The 15,153-nt window shown below is 44.1% G+C and overlaps 1 protein-coding gene across 4 annotated transcripts in view; it reads right to left on the reverse strand.

Moving 5' to 3' along the window:
• Window positions 1-219: 219 nt before the first annotated feature.
• jade2 (jade family PHD finger 2) overlaps window positions 220-15,153 on the reverse strand; it is a 171,632-nt gene continuing 156,698 nt past the window's right edge. For all 4 annotated transcript variants that reach the window (XM_072263926.1, XM_072263925.1, XM_072263927.1 and 1 more), the window contains exons 14-15: window positions 6,110-6,238; window positions 220-1,215 (exon numbers count right to left, since the gene is read on the reverse strand). In XM_072263926.1, the coding sequence (XP_072120027.1) occupies window positions 275-1,215; window positions 6,110-6,238 (1,070 nt within the window). In that variant the 3' untranslated portion in view covers window positions 220-274. The remainder of the gene's footprint in view (window positions 1,216-6,109; window positions 6,239-15,153) is intronic.

Genomic DNA, 15,153 nt, shown 5'->3' on the forward strand with positions numbered 1-15,153 from the left:
ACGCTGATCGGCCAGTCGTCCACACCCCCTTCGTAATATTTAGCTCCACTGAAGTCAATGGGACTGAATATCGAGAGGGGAGAACAGAGTCGGGGCTTTACAATAAAACAATTGACCGGTAAGTTTCATCCCCCGATATTTCAATCAGTTAGCCGTGTTTTGCAGGACCGACATTTTGTAGGTCAGATTATCGACAGAAATGAGCGCGAGAGCAGGAAGTAAGGATTTGAACCACCTGACTTATTTTTTTTTTAATCTGGTTAGTTTGGATGCTTTAGGAAGCCAGAATACTCCTCCTGACCACCTCACTGCCACATTTTCGGTGTACAACCATGCTTTCCGAACTCAGTCGCTGAAGCCTCTGCGACCTGTCAGCCACAGATTCTGTGTCTGAGTCACTCATTTCGGCGTCAGAAAAGTAACCGTCAGTCTCGTTGTCGAAGAGCAACTTCACCTTCGTTGTCTCTTTGGGCTTTTTCTCTCGTTCCGGGCTGGCCTGCTGGAAACCATTTCCCAGGTCCTGCTTTTGCACTTGTGACCTTCTGCCGCTCTCTCTTGATTTTGGGATCTTGAAAGTTACCCAAGACTTTGAGTTTGTGGATGTTTTAGGCACTTGAACCGAAGAACTGGGTTTAGGAAAGGCAGATTCAAAATAATCCAACGTTTCGCCAATTTCACTGGCACTCCTTACTGGCGAGGTGCTGGGCAGAGCTGCCTTGGAACTGGACTGATGCGGGGCCTGCTTTTTGCCGGTCTTTCGCACTTCACTTGCTCTTTTGTGACTTCCATTGGCCTTTGCTCCCAGTCCCTTGGGCCCATTTGTGCAAGTGCCCTGTGCAGCAAGTTCACTGGGGTTGGCACGCCAGGACGTGCCGTCAACTGGATAGTCCAGTTGCTTCTTACATTGGTTCTTGGTGTGAACGATGCCTACTCGATCCTTCAACGGCTTAGACTTCAGCTCTTCACCAGCCTTGTGCCCAGACTCCTTCTCCAACGTGATGGGCGGCTGCGACTGAGCACTGTTTACTGAGCCGATGCTCAACAGCGACTGCTCGTCGTGCATCAGCTTATCCGACAGACAGCTCGCCACTTCTTCATGTCCCGCACCACTGTGGAAAGACCAGTGGCTCAAGATATTCTCTGTCTTAGCTTGAACAGTTTGGGCCAGCCAGTTCTGCAAAAGATCCCCATCCAATGAAATGGAAGTTGACAAACCTGGAAAAACAAAAGCAAAACCTAAGTTTCATTCATTGCTGAAGTCAACGACAAAGGAATGAAGATCACTGGAGTGGACTTCTAACCAGAGAGCTAGAGTATACTGCAGACCCGGGATCATGCATTCCAGCCCCTTTCTGAAGGTGGACATTAACTAAGTAGGTGCAAAATAAAAGAGGCTCTATCAGTATGATAACATTGAACTGGAACTGTTTTGTAAAATCTTTCCGATTCATTAACATTCTTTCAGAAAAGAAACCTGTTAGCCTTACCTGGCGTGTCTTGTCTGCCATATCAATCTCACAGTAATGTGCTGGACGCCTAATGGAGTATGCATGAGGTGTTGTGGACCACACACAAAAAATGAATGCTGTAAGAACTCCGAGGCATTCCCCCTTTCAGCAAAAAGCTCGGACGTAATTGGAAGGTCTGTTTTTGAGAAAGTACCAATTCTGGGAAGGGCCAGAACTCATCAAGTAGAGCCAGTGTGTAACTGGACGGAATATCCAATCACCTGTACTTGGATCGTGGTGGTAAATTTAGAATGACATTGTCTGGGCTGAGGAAGAGATACACAGGATTTGGGTCTTTACCAACCAGATGACTGGGGACTCTTCAAAAGATCAAGTATACTGGAATATTTAACTCTAGCAAGCACAGCACTTAGCACTCCATGCACTATGTACTCTGCGGCTCTCAAAACCTCTCACTTTTTCGACTTGTCCATCTGCTGTCCCGGTGAATTGGTGACAACAAAAGGAAGATGTCTTCCTTCATTTGTATTACTCAGCACTCTAACTGATCCATGCCAGAAGAAAATCGTAATGAGATTCTGTGGTTAAAAATCACAGCAATATAGTCAGAGCTGCTCAGAGCAGAACCATTAACGTTAGCTTTGTTTATTAGCTGCTGCATTGAAAAATTTCTGCTAAATCCTGCCCATCATTTAAACTCAGCACTGGACACAATATTATTTGTCTAACACATATTTTTCTTGGCCTGAATCCTCAAATTCCTGTCTACAAACAGAAGATGTTTTGGTGCTTTGAATAAAATTGTGGGCATATGAACTCACAGCAACAACTTCAACAAATAATTTTCTTTAATGGTTCCAAAAGTACAGTCCCTTCTATGCAAATCTCAATTTAACTGGTCTCTTTGGCTGGAGTTGCTATTCTGCATATCTGTTTGTAGTTTATTTCCTTCCCGCTGCCCGCTTTCTCCTCCTGGGAAGTGGTTTAGACATTAGGGTTGCGTAAGATGCCAGACTGGTTGGTATTTCCATCAGTTGTTTGGATAGGTGCCTCTGCTATGAACTTGTGGTGACGGGGAGGGGGGTGGTGGTGCTACACTCCAACCCAGCAGCAAGCACATGTTCTTACGGCCAGCAGCAAAGCCTGAAGCAGGGAACTCCCACTTTGTACTGACTTGGCCGAACTGTCTGCAGGGCTTCCAATACTGAATGCCAGATGCTGCCCTTTGCCACTGATCACTGCACTGGAATGGTTTCACGTACTGCCAGCTGGACAAGGTAACAACCAGAGGGGATAAAGCAAATCCATTAAAACTGGCAATCTGACACTCGTGATTGAACATGCCACTCCGCACTTCCCAAAGAATAACTGGATAGCAACTATTAGCTATTAGACCCGTTAGCTTAACATCAGTGGTTGGGAAGTTGTTGGAGTCGATTGTCAAGGATGAGGTTACAGAGTACCTGGAGGCATATAACAAGATAGGCAGAACTCAGCATGGATTCCTTAAAGGAAAATCCTGCCTGACAAACCTATTACAATTTTTTGAGGAAATTACCAGTAGGCTAGACAAGGGAGATGCAGTGGATGTTGTATATTTGGATTTTCAGAAGGCCTTTGACAAGGTGCCACACATGAGGCTACTTAACAAGATAAGAGCCCATGGAATTACGGAAAGTTACATACGTGGATAGAGCGTTAGCTGATTGGCAGGAAACAGAGAGTGGGAATAAAGGGATCCTATTCTGGTTGGCTGCTGGTTACCAGTGGTGTTCCACAGGGGTCTGTGTTGGGGCCGCTTCTTTTTACATTGTACATCAATGATTTGGATTATGGAATAGATGGCTTTGTGGCTAAGTGTGCTGACGATACGAAGATAGGTGGAGGGGCTGGTAGTGCTGAGGAAACGGAGAGTCTGCAGAGAGACTTGGATAGATTGGAAGGATGGGCAGAGAAGTGGCAAATGAAGTACAATGTTGGAAAGTGTATGGTTATGCACTTTGGCAGAAAAAATAAACGGGCAGACTATTATTTAAATGGGGAAAGAATTCAAAGTTCTGAGATGCAACGGGACTTGGGAGTCCTCGTACAGGATACCCTTAAAGTTAACCTCCAGGTTGAGTAGTGAAGAAGGCGAATGCAATGTTGGCATTCATTTCTGGAGGAATAGAGTATAGGAGCAGGGATGTGATATTGAGGCTCTATAAGGCGCTGGTGAGACCTCACTTTGAGTACTGTGGGCAGTTTTGGTCTCCTTATTTAAGAAAGGATGTGCTGACGTTGGAGAGGGTACAGAGAAGATTCACTAGAATGATTCCGGGAATGAGAGGGTTAACATATGAGGAACGTTTGTCCGCTCTTGGACTGTATTCCTTGGAGTTTAGAAGAATGAGGGGAGACCTCATAGAAACATTTCAAATGTTGAAAGGCATGGACAGAGTGGATGTGGCAAAGTTGTTTCCCATGATGGGGGAGTCTAGCACGAGAGGGCATGACTTAAGGATTGAAGGGTGCCCATGCAGAACAGAAATGCGAAGAAATTATTTTAGTCAGAGGGTGGTGAATCTATGGAATTTGTTGCCACAGGCAGCAGTGGAGGCCAAGTCATTGGGTGTATTTAAGGCAGAGATTGATAGGTATCTGAGTAGCCAGGGCATCAAAGGTTATGGTGAGAAGGCGGGGGAGTGGGACTAAATGGGAGAATGGATCAGCTCATGGTAAAATGGCGGAGCAGACTCGATGGGCCAAATGGCCTATTTCTGCTCCTTTGTCTTATGGACTTATTGGATGACATATGCTCCTTTCACCTCAATAATTCTCACCTTACTCTATCCCGGTCCATACTATTTGTGCGGAACTTATGTGAAATGACTTGAACATCCTCTCCCCACCTGGTGAATGAAACAATCTGAACTGGAATCTCAATTACGCTGCTGAATTCCTCTAGGTTTGGCGGGGTGGTTCAGCTCAGGGCTAACAACCCTGACTAGTAAAACCAAATTGTTATGGAAAACAGCAACGAAGAATCCTTCTACGTCTGAGTGCGACGGTATTCCTGAGCCTCCACCCGGGACTTGCCTGACTGACAGTAGTGAAACCGAGAGGAAGCTAGTGAAAGAAGCCCTGAACACTGCCAGAGGTGGAGGGCCCATTGCTGCAGTGTAACCAGCAGTAAGTACGCACATTGGTGGGTAGCAAACAAGGTATAAGCTATTGGTCTGAAGGATGCCATTCTATAATAGCTAAGGGACATTTATTATGAACTTACGGTCTAGCCATTAAATCCATTTCTTAGACTTTGTCTACTCTTCCCGCCTTAGTAAAGTGCCCCATGTGTTGGCAAGTATTTCGTCTATGATTAGGAATCAAATGCACCTGTGTCAGACTCTTCTCCAATCCCTTCCATGTAATCCATTAATCTCCTGAAGTAAACTTATCACCAGTATAAAGAATGGAATCCCTCTTTCTACCTTTGAATGTAAATACTATGCTGCCTATCCCTCATTCTTGAGGGACTGCCATTTATCTTGCCAAAGTATTCACAGAAATAACAACAATGTAAGTCTTAAATCTGCTTTGTGCCCGGCTAATAACGTACACATACTGTATGATGACCTCTATTTAAAAACATTGAACAACCTTTGATTTAGCTCACTAATGTTTTAAACTTCAATCAGCTGTCTTTCATGACAGAGCAGATGATTTGTGTTTGGAAGGCGTTATATACATACATCTGTTGAGTTAATGTTACTTATTGCATCCCAGCACTTACAACATTGCTGAGGCTACATTGACTTGTTTACCTCTGGGACCCTTACACTTACTGATTTCAGTCCCTGCAGTTGTAATGGTCCAAATTTAAATAGTCACATTATCTGTGGGGTGATGGGATTGGTGTGTTGTGCAGGGGGGGAGGCTTGAGTAACTTGAGCATAAGGAAGTATAACAAGGAAATAATGTATCATTTCTTAATGCATGCATTACTAAATGACAATAAAAGAGGACTACGTGTCTTCATAATCTAACCCTGACAGAGCTAAAAGGAGATGATTTAACATTTTTGGGGGAAAAAACCTTTAATGAAGAACTGGCCTGGTTAAAAAGCTGGGAGGTCCCATCTCTGGGGATATTATCTTCTGAGAGCTGTAGTGAGAGACTGCTCTGCTACATCTTCTAGCCCACTGGAAATATAAATGCTGTTCTATCATCAGCCTCCTGCTCATCACTGATGTGCAAGATGAGATCTGGAATGCTGCACTGCTGTCTAGTAAAGCTCTCTCTGAGGCTTGATTCAAGGAGAACGCACCAATACCAGATAACACATAGATAAGGTCTCATGTCATTATTGCCTTAAGCGCTGAAGGAAAATTCACAAGTTTAAAGTAAGCAGACGACTTCATTTTCTTTTACTGCCAGGAGAGCTGAGACATTATCTGTTTATCTTTTCCCTGGGGAAGGAAGGAGGGTGGTGCTTATCTGACTTAGAAAAAAACTCTTGATGTGTGAAGAAACCAGTTGGAAACAAAAAAAACTCCACCCTCCTTTTATGACCTTGTTGCCAGCCTCCCAGTTACACAACAGCTGTCAACAGCTTCCTGATGTTTTTTTTCACAAACGTCAGTAGACATAAGATGACTCACCAAACTGCTTCAGCAAGGATTGCGTTTCACTTGTTAACTTGCCTTTCTTCTCCTGGCTGCCCTTTGATCTGTTCTTCCCACGATCCTTTGGGTCACTCAGTTTTCCTTTTATTTTCTTCCCAGAATACCCTAGGACAAAGAATCCAACAGAGAGTTTCCTAAATATGATGACATGGATCGATGTGGTATCTCGTTAATGGAAAGGACGTAAGGGGAGAGGATGAAGATCTTGTGTGAAAGTTACAGGGTCAGATCCAGGGTAAAATAACCTTAGGAAAACAGATCCCAGGCAGCAAAGTGGCACAGCTCACCAAAGCACTTATGTGCCATGTTACTTAATAAGGGAACATTAAATATCATGACGGCAATTATCTTGAAGATCTTTGTCATGCTGCTGCAGAGAAGACTAAGCGAAGCCAGACGAGGGAAGTCCATGGACGGTCTCACAAACGTCTTACTCTAGACAATTCCATATGGAATCCAGTGTCAGATTGTCTATCTATCTGTTTTCTCGACTACAGTTAATGGGAGAAAAATAGGATTATTTTTCAATTATTTTAGTTAAGATTATAACTAAATTCTCCAATAATATTGGCAAGAGCAGTATTAGTCAATGATAACATACAGTCATGCTTGGAAGTGAATGTCACACATACCTGTTTACCTAAAAAAACATTAAGCTATGGGAGAGAGGACAGTACAAAGCCGGTTGGTCCACAATTTGAAAACAATGTAATTTATTTCAATTTGTGTTAATTTTCATTCAGGTCAAGCGTATTATTGTGAGCTTCTCTTGCATCCATTTATAGCATTGGGAAATGGCACATGATGCGGTGTGTGTGGCTCTTTCAACAAAGCTTTGTAAATAACGAACAGTACAGCTGAAGAATTATACCCTTTGTCAACTGGTTAATGTGTTTTATCAGATATGTAAATAAAGAATTCTGGTCATTTGTATGACTCTATGGAAAGTTTAAGCATGGGAGCATTTTACTTCATCTGAAACTGGACCTGAAGCATCCATTACTGGTGTTTAATTTCCCTGTTTTTACGTCAGAAGTTCTACTGAAATCCAGAATGCAAGGTGCAAAACAGTTAACAGGTTTATTGGTTTTGGTCTAACTGTAATGCAGTAAATTATTGAACTTAAAAAGCATCTTAGATCAAGTGTATTATGCAGCAGTCAGGCAACCCATTCAGCGATTGTCTGAAATCAGGAAGACCCATCATGGCAATTTCAAACGTGGATTGTCATTGCTCCCTGGGCCAACTGCTCAGTGAAATCTGTAGAATTGAAGTGACTTTATTCCTTACATCCTTCATATACACGAGCAAAAATCTTTATGTTACATCTCCGTCTAAATGTGCAACTTATAGTAATTTGTAATAAACAGTATGTACAACAGGATAGTCAATATTACATAGAAATACAGATGTGTCAGCTTGAGATAATCAGTCTGATGGCCTGGTGGAAGAAGCTGTCCCAGAGCCTGCTGGTCCTGACTTTTATGCTGTGGTACCTTTTTCCAGATGGTAGCAGCTGGAACAGTTTGTAGTTGGGGTGACTCGGGTCCCCAACGATTCTTCGGGCCCTTTTTACACACCTGTCTTTGTAAATGTCCTGAATAGTGGGAAGTTCACATCTACAGATGCGCTGGGCAGTCCACACCACTCTCTGCAGAATCCTGTAATTGAGGGAAGTACAGTTCCCATACCAGGCAGTGATGCAGCCAGTCAGGATGCTCTCAATTGTGCCCCTGTAGAAAGTTCTCAGGTTTTAGGGGCCCACACTAAACTTCTTCAACCATCTGAGGTGAAAGAGGTGCTGTTGAGCCTTTTTCAATAGACAATAGACAATAGACAAAAGGTGCAGGAATAGGCCATTCGGCCCTTCGAGCCAGTACCGCCATTCCCTGTGATCATGGCTGATCATCCACAATCAGTATCCAGTTCCTGCCTTATCCCCATAACCTTTGATACTGCTATCTTTAAGAGCTCTATCCATCTCTTTTTTGAAAGCATCCAGAGACTTGGCCTCCACAGCCTTCTGAGGCAGAGCATTCCATATATCCACCACTCTCTGGGTGAAAAAGTTTTTCCTCAACTCTGTTCTAAATGGCCTACCCCTAATTCTTAAACCGTGGCCTCTGGTTCTGGACTCACCCATCAGCGGGAACATGCTTCCTGCCTGCAGCATGTCCAATCCCTTAATAATCTTATATGTTTCAATAAGATCCCCTCTCAGCCTTCTAAATTCCACAGGATACAAGCCCAGTCGCTTTTCACCACACAGCCAGTATGTTTATACCGAGGAACTTAAAGCTGTTCACCTTCTCAACCTCAAATCCATTGATGTCAGTAGGGGCTAGCCTGTTTCCATTCGTCCTGCAGTCTACAGCCAGCTCCTTTGCTTTTACGACATTGAGGGAGAGGTTGTTTTCTTGACACCACTGTGTCAGAGAGATGACGACTTCTCTGTAGGCTGCCTCATTATTATTTGAGATTAGGCCAATCAGTGTAGTATTGTCAGCAAATTTAATTAGCAGATTGGAGCTGTGGGTGGCGACACAGTCATGGGTACACAGGGGGTAAAGGAGGGGACTCAGTATGCAGCCCGGAGGGGACTCAGTATGCAGCCCTGAGGGGCACCTGTGTTGAGGGTCAGGGAGGCAGAGGTGAGGGAGCCCACTCTTACCACCTGCCTGCGATCTGAAGCCTTAGTGTACAAACAAATAATTGACAAAGAATGATAGGATATCAATAGAAATGCATAGTGCCACATCAATAATAGGGACCTTTTCCAGCTTCCTAAGAGAGCAGTCCAGATCACTTATTCAAAAGAAAACACCTCCAGCATTATACACAATATAATGTATACTACAATAAAGTGTCCATCTGAATTTGCATAAGTTTTCAGAATGGGCCTTAAAGCTATATTCTGACGCAGACATAAGATGTCATGACTGGCTTTAGGCGAGCTTGAGATCGCGCGAGCTGTCACTTGTGGTGAGTGAGTGCAAAATTTAAAAAGCTCTCCCTTTTTCTCTTTCTTTCTTCACAGTTAGAGCACTAGGACAGTGGAATGCTCCTCATGCAGGATGTGGGAAGACTGGGAGACCTCCCGTGTCCCTGACAACCGCATCTGCAAGAAGTGCATCCAGCTGCAGCTTCTTACAGACTGCGTTAGGGAATGGAGTTGAACGAACTCTGGATCATTCAGCAGGCCGAAGGTTTGATTGACTGGAGATACAGGGAGGCAGTTACACCTGAGGTGCAGGACACAGGTAACCGTCAGTAGAAGAAAAGGGGATAAACAGCCAGTGCAGGGTAGCCCTGTGGCTTAATAACCGCCTTAATAACAAGTATATTGCTGTTGGGGTGACCTAACAGAGGAAAATCGCAATGGTTAGGTCTCTGACATTGAGTCCGGCTCTGTGACTCAGAAGGGAAGGGGAAAAAGTAACGAGCAGTATTGATAAGGGATTCATAGGTTAGAGGAATGCACAGTAGGTTTTTGGACAAAAACAAGATTTCTGGATGGTATATTGCCTCCCTGGTGTCAAGGTCAGGGACATCTCAGATGGAGATAACATTACGTTATTGATGCAGCCAGAGGTCATGGTCTGTATCGATACCAATGACGTAGCAGGAAGAATGACAAGGTCCTCCAAAATGAGCTCAAGGAGTGAGGGGCTAAGTTAAAGGACAGGATCTCCAGGGTTGTGATAGCAGGACTGTTAACTGTGTCGTGTGCTAGTGAGGTCAGAAATAGGAAGGTAATAAAGTTTAACACGTGGCTGAAGAGATGGTCCAAATCTCCACTCCCCCCCCGCACCCCATTCTTCTGTGCTCCAGGGAAAAGAGTCTTAAACCTTTCCCTATAACTCAGATTGTCAAGTTCTGCCAATATCCTGGCAAGTTTTCCTGCAGTCTCTCAATTTTATTGATATCTTTCCTATAGGTAGGTGAACAGGCTGCACACAATATTCCAAGTGAAATCTCAACAATATCTTATGCAGCGTCAATATAACATTCCAGCTTCTGCACACAATATTCTGATTTACGAAACCTAATGTGTGAAAAGCTCTCTTTGCTATACTATCTACTTGTGACGCCACTTTCCAAGAATTATGGACCTGTATTCCCAGGTTCCTCTTCTCTACTGCACTCAATACCCAGTCATTCACTGTGTAAGCTCTACCCTGGTTGATCCTCCCAAAGTGCAACACCTCACACCTGAGACTGCACTAAATTCCATCTGCCATTTTCCTGCTGGTATAGTACCTACTGCAAGCTTTGATAGCCTTCCTTGCTGTCTACCACATTCCAATCTTGTTGTCATCCGCAAATTTGCTGTTACAGTTGATCACATTATCACCCAAATCACTGATATAGATGACACACACCAACGGCCCCAGTACTGATCCCTGCAGCACTCAACTAGTCACAAGTTTCCAGTCAGAGAGATAACCACCTACTATCAATCTCTGGCTTCTCCTGTGAAGGCAATGTCTAATGTAATTTACTATCTCACTCTGAATGCCAGGTGACTGAACTTTCTTGAACAGCCTCCACTGTTAAAAGTCCACGTAGACAATGCCCACTGCCTTTTTGTCATCAACTTTCCTGTCAGCCTTCTCAAGAAACTCTCTAAGATTGGTTAGGCACAACCTACCATGCTCAAAGATGTTGACAATTCCAAATCAGGCCCCGTCTATCCAAATGCTTATATAGCCGTTCCTTAGAATACTTTCCAAGAACTTATCCACTACTGAAGTCAGACTCACTGGCCTATAATTTGCTCGCTTATTCTTAAGAGCTTTTCTTAAACAACAGAACAACACTGGAGGATCAGAGGGATCTTGGGGTCCATGTTCATAGGACACTCAAAGCAGCTGCGCAGGTTGACTCTATAGTTAAGAAGGTACGATTGGCCTTCATCAATCGTGGAATTGAATTTAGGAGCCGAGAGGTAATGTTGCAGCTATATAGGGCCCTGGTCAGACCCCACGTGGAGTACTGTGCTCAGTTCTGGTCGCCTCACTACAGGAAGGATGTGGAAACCATAGAAAGGGTGCAGAGGAGATTTACAAGGATGTTGCCTGGATTGGGGAGCATGCCTTATGAAAACAGGTTGAGTGAAGTCGGCCTTTTCTCCTTGGAATGACGGAGGATGAAAGGTGACCTGATAGGGATGTATAAGATGACGAGAGGCATTGATGGTGTGGATAGTCAGAGGCTTTTTCCCAGGGCTGAAATGGCTGCCACAAGAGGGCACAGTTTTAAGGTGCTGGGGAATAGATACAGAGGAGATGTCAGGGGCAAGTTTTTTACTCAGAGAGCGGTGAGTGCGTGGAACGGGCTACCAGCAACGGTGGTGGAAGCGGATATGATAGGGTCTTTTAAGAGACTTTTGGATAGGTACATGTTTAGAAAAACAGAGGGCTACGGGTAACCCTAGTAGTTTCTAAGGTAGGGACATGTTCGGCACAGCTTTGTGGGCTGAAGGGCCTGTACTGTGCTGCAGGTTTTCTATGTTCTATTAGCTATCCTCCAGTCCTCCTACACATCACCCGCGGTTAGGGACATTCTAAATACCTCTTCCAGGGCCCCTGCCTTTTCTGGACTAGTTTCCCACAAGGTCCAAGGGTCAACTCGTCAGGCCATGGGGACTTACCCACCTTAATCTGCCTCAAGACAGCAAGCGCCTCCTCTTCTGTCATCCAGATGCGGTCCATGACCTCACTACCCTTTTTGCCTCAGTTAAAATGTATGTCTAAGTTGAAATTGCGGTACCAATGTAAGCATAATTCAAAGGAAGTGAAGTGGCCAGCTGAATTGTACTGTGGTGTGAGACCACTGTAATCACCCTTCACTCTAGAAAAAAATCTTCCACGCAAATACTGCCCATGAACATAATCCGACATTGAATTTCTGAGCAGCTGTGCCTAACAAGCATCAAAGATGACTAAATGAACCAAAACTTAAAGAAGAAAGACGTTGCTGTGAGCTTAGCATTTTCATGTGTCATGTGTCATTTAGACTTTTTTATTGTTTTAGGAAGAACTGGAAGGTAACTGAGCTTAATTTGGCAATACACAATAGATAGAATTTCAGGTGGAGCACTGGGCTGGATGCAACTTTCTTTTAATTTCATGTTTTTCTTCTGGCCGTTTAGACTTTTTATACTATTTAATTTACTCAAGTCCTTTCATAGCTTTCTTGCAAGCTCTGTCCTCATTTTTATCTCAAAAGCCAATATATATCTTGTAAAACAGCAGCCTTTGCGTTTCTTTTCAATAAGAATGCTGTTTTTAAAACAGAAGTTTCACTTATTTCGATTTGTTTTGGATCCTCCTGCTTGGCCCAGAGACGTTGTTCTGAGAGCAGCCACTAGGAGACCTACAAGAGCAGAAATCACCTCAGCATCCCTCCGTTCCAGGGTGTCTTTCAGTCTGAACACCCTCTTGCAGAAGATATCTGTTGTCAAGTGGATGCACATGCCTGGCCCCGCGGGACATTGGGACCTTGATTTTGGTCCTTTACTGTCTTTACTGCACAGAACTCCAAACTGTCTCCCCTTTGCCAACCGCTGTCCTTATCGCCAAGGTAAAAATGTCCTCTCTCCCAGGACTGGCACCACCAGTGTTCCTTGTTGAAGTGGTACCTGCTGCTGTCTCTCCACTACAGACCAATTGCTGTGGTCTTGCTTTGGGGCTGATCCCACAGTACCTTCTATCAGCACTGGTCATATGCTTTAACTCTTTAGCCATCACTAATGTTTCATTGTTCCTGGCCCCACATCACTCTGTTCCCATTGCTGGAAAATGTTAATGTCACCAGCAAAGAACATTGGAATCAGCATAACTCCTGAATCCAACCTCTCTGTGTTAAATTCCCCACACTGCCCAAAGAGGTTAATGAACATAAACCTGACACTGAATGCAAATTTCAAGATACAAATTATTTTTAAACCAGTTGTGCAAACAGAAGATTGCACAGCTGGCTGCTTCAAATTTCTCTGAATTCACTCACCAGACTAGCCTGTGTGTGCTCAGCTTTACTCGCAAACTAAAGACATCGTGACGCTGCCCAGTGGCCACTGTGTGTTCAAATTGCCGATAACAAACACCCACAAGTTTAGATGGCCCCCATGTCACTCGTCACAAAACAAAAAGGTACAACCAGAATTGTGCAGCAACCACAGGAAGTGACCTACGTCATCTAAAATTTTCCAGCTCTGATCTGGCACATCCACAAAAACAACACAGGAATGGAGTTAACCCATTCAATGCTCTTAGTGTTACGTACAGAGCCAGGACAGTTGTCAGCAGCCTTAGCAAGCTCTGGAAATCCGAAATAAAAATTCCAAATTGCTGGAGATACTCAGCCAGTTGACTAAACTCTGTGGAGAAATCAACAGCAGATTGGGTAGCGATTTAGTTGAACAGCTCTGTTCACATTCGAAGGGTGATCCTGGGCTTCCAGCTCTCTATCACCTTAAATCTTTTTCCTGCTCCGTTCGCCTGGCTCTGACTATTATGCTGACCCATTGTATTGCTCGAGGAACAGCATTCCATCACCAGTCTAGGCATGTTGCAGCTCTCAGAACTTAAAATTGAGTTTGGTAATTTCAGGAGCAGCCCATTCTGATGAAAGGTCGTCAACTTGGAACGTTACCCCAGCTCTTCTGTCTCCACAGATGCTGCTATACTTGCTAAGCATTTCCAGAATTCACTTTATTTCATATTTCCAGCACCTGCAGTATTTTATATCTCACAGTGCCAGCAACCTTTTCAATAGATTTCAACAGGTACATTTAATGCCAATTTTTCAGTGCTCTTCTCATTTATCCCCTTTTATTTGATCAGACAGTTCAAGAGTAACTTCATCAATCTCTCAGAATCGTAGCATCCTATGTCCATGCTTTCACAAACACTCCCCTTCTTCAATCTACCCCTCCCTCTGTAATGTCAAGTATCTTTGACTTTCATTGTTCTTTGTCACTGGTCATAATTAGGAGCAGAATTAGACCAATTTGCCCATCCAGTCTGCTCCGCTATTTTATCATGGCTGATCCAATTTTCCTCTCAGCCCCAATCTCCTGCATTCATCCCGTATTCCTTCATGCCCTGACTAATTAAGAATCTATCAACCTCTGCCTTAAATACACATAGAGACTTGGCCTCCACAGCCACCTGTTGCAACAAATTCCACAGATTCACTGCTCTCTGGCTAAAGAAATTTCTCTTCATCTCCACTCTAAATGGACGTTCCCCTGTTCTGAGGCAGTGTCCTTTGGTCTTAGAAACTCCTCCACAATAGGAAACATCCTCTCCACATCCACTCCATTGAGGCCTTTCAACAGTTGATCAGTTTCAATGAGGTCCCCTCTCCATTCTTCAGTCACCCTCCCTTAGTCAGTGACTGAAACCTTAACTCTTTCTCTCTCCACTGATGCTGCCCGACCTGCCGAGTATTTCCAGCATTTCTATATCTATTTCTCTTCATGCTTTACTGCAGTGAATTAGGTCTAAGGCGGTGCCAGCCCAATATCTCAAGAATGCTGCACTGACTGAGCTACTGTGTTTTGGACAGGACTTGGCACCCAGGTTCTGTCTGGTTTCTTGAGTGAATGATATAGTACAGGGGTCCCCAACCTTTTTTGCACTGCGGATCGGTTTCATATTGACAATATTCTTGCGGCCCAGCCGACCGGGGGGGGGGGGGGGGTAGGGTTGCCAAACGACAAGAGTAGCAGTCAAATACGTTGTTTACCCCGAGAGACTACAATGACCATGAAGCCTTGCGCAGGCACCAGTGTGCTTGTGTGATTTGCGCATGCATGTACCTGCCAATTTTTTTCTACAAATCATTTCTGGCGATTCTGTGGGGCGGGGGGGGGTTGTTAATCACGACCGGAATATAGGTGATAAGTGGCTAATACACTCAATTTTGTTTCTAAAAGGGTTTATCTAACGAATTTAATATTAAACACACAGCGCATATTTTCCTCGCATGAATATAGTGATAAGTCAATTATC

Source organism: Mobula birostris, chromosome 7 (genome assembly GCF_030028105.1).
Source record: "Mobula birostris isolate sMobBir1 chromosome 7, sMobBir1.hap1, whole genome shotgun sequence".
In the NCBI taxonomy this organism is placed as follows: Eukaryota; Metazoa; Chordata; class Chondrichthyes; order Myliobatiformes; family Myliobatidae; genus Mobula; species Mobula birostris.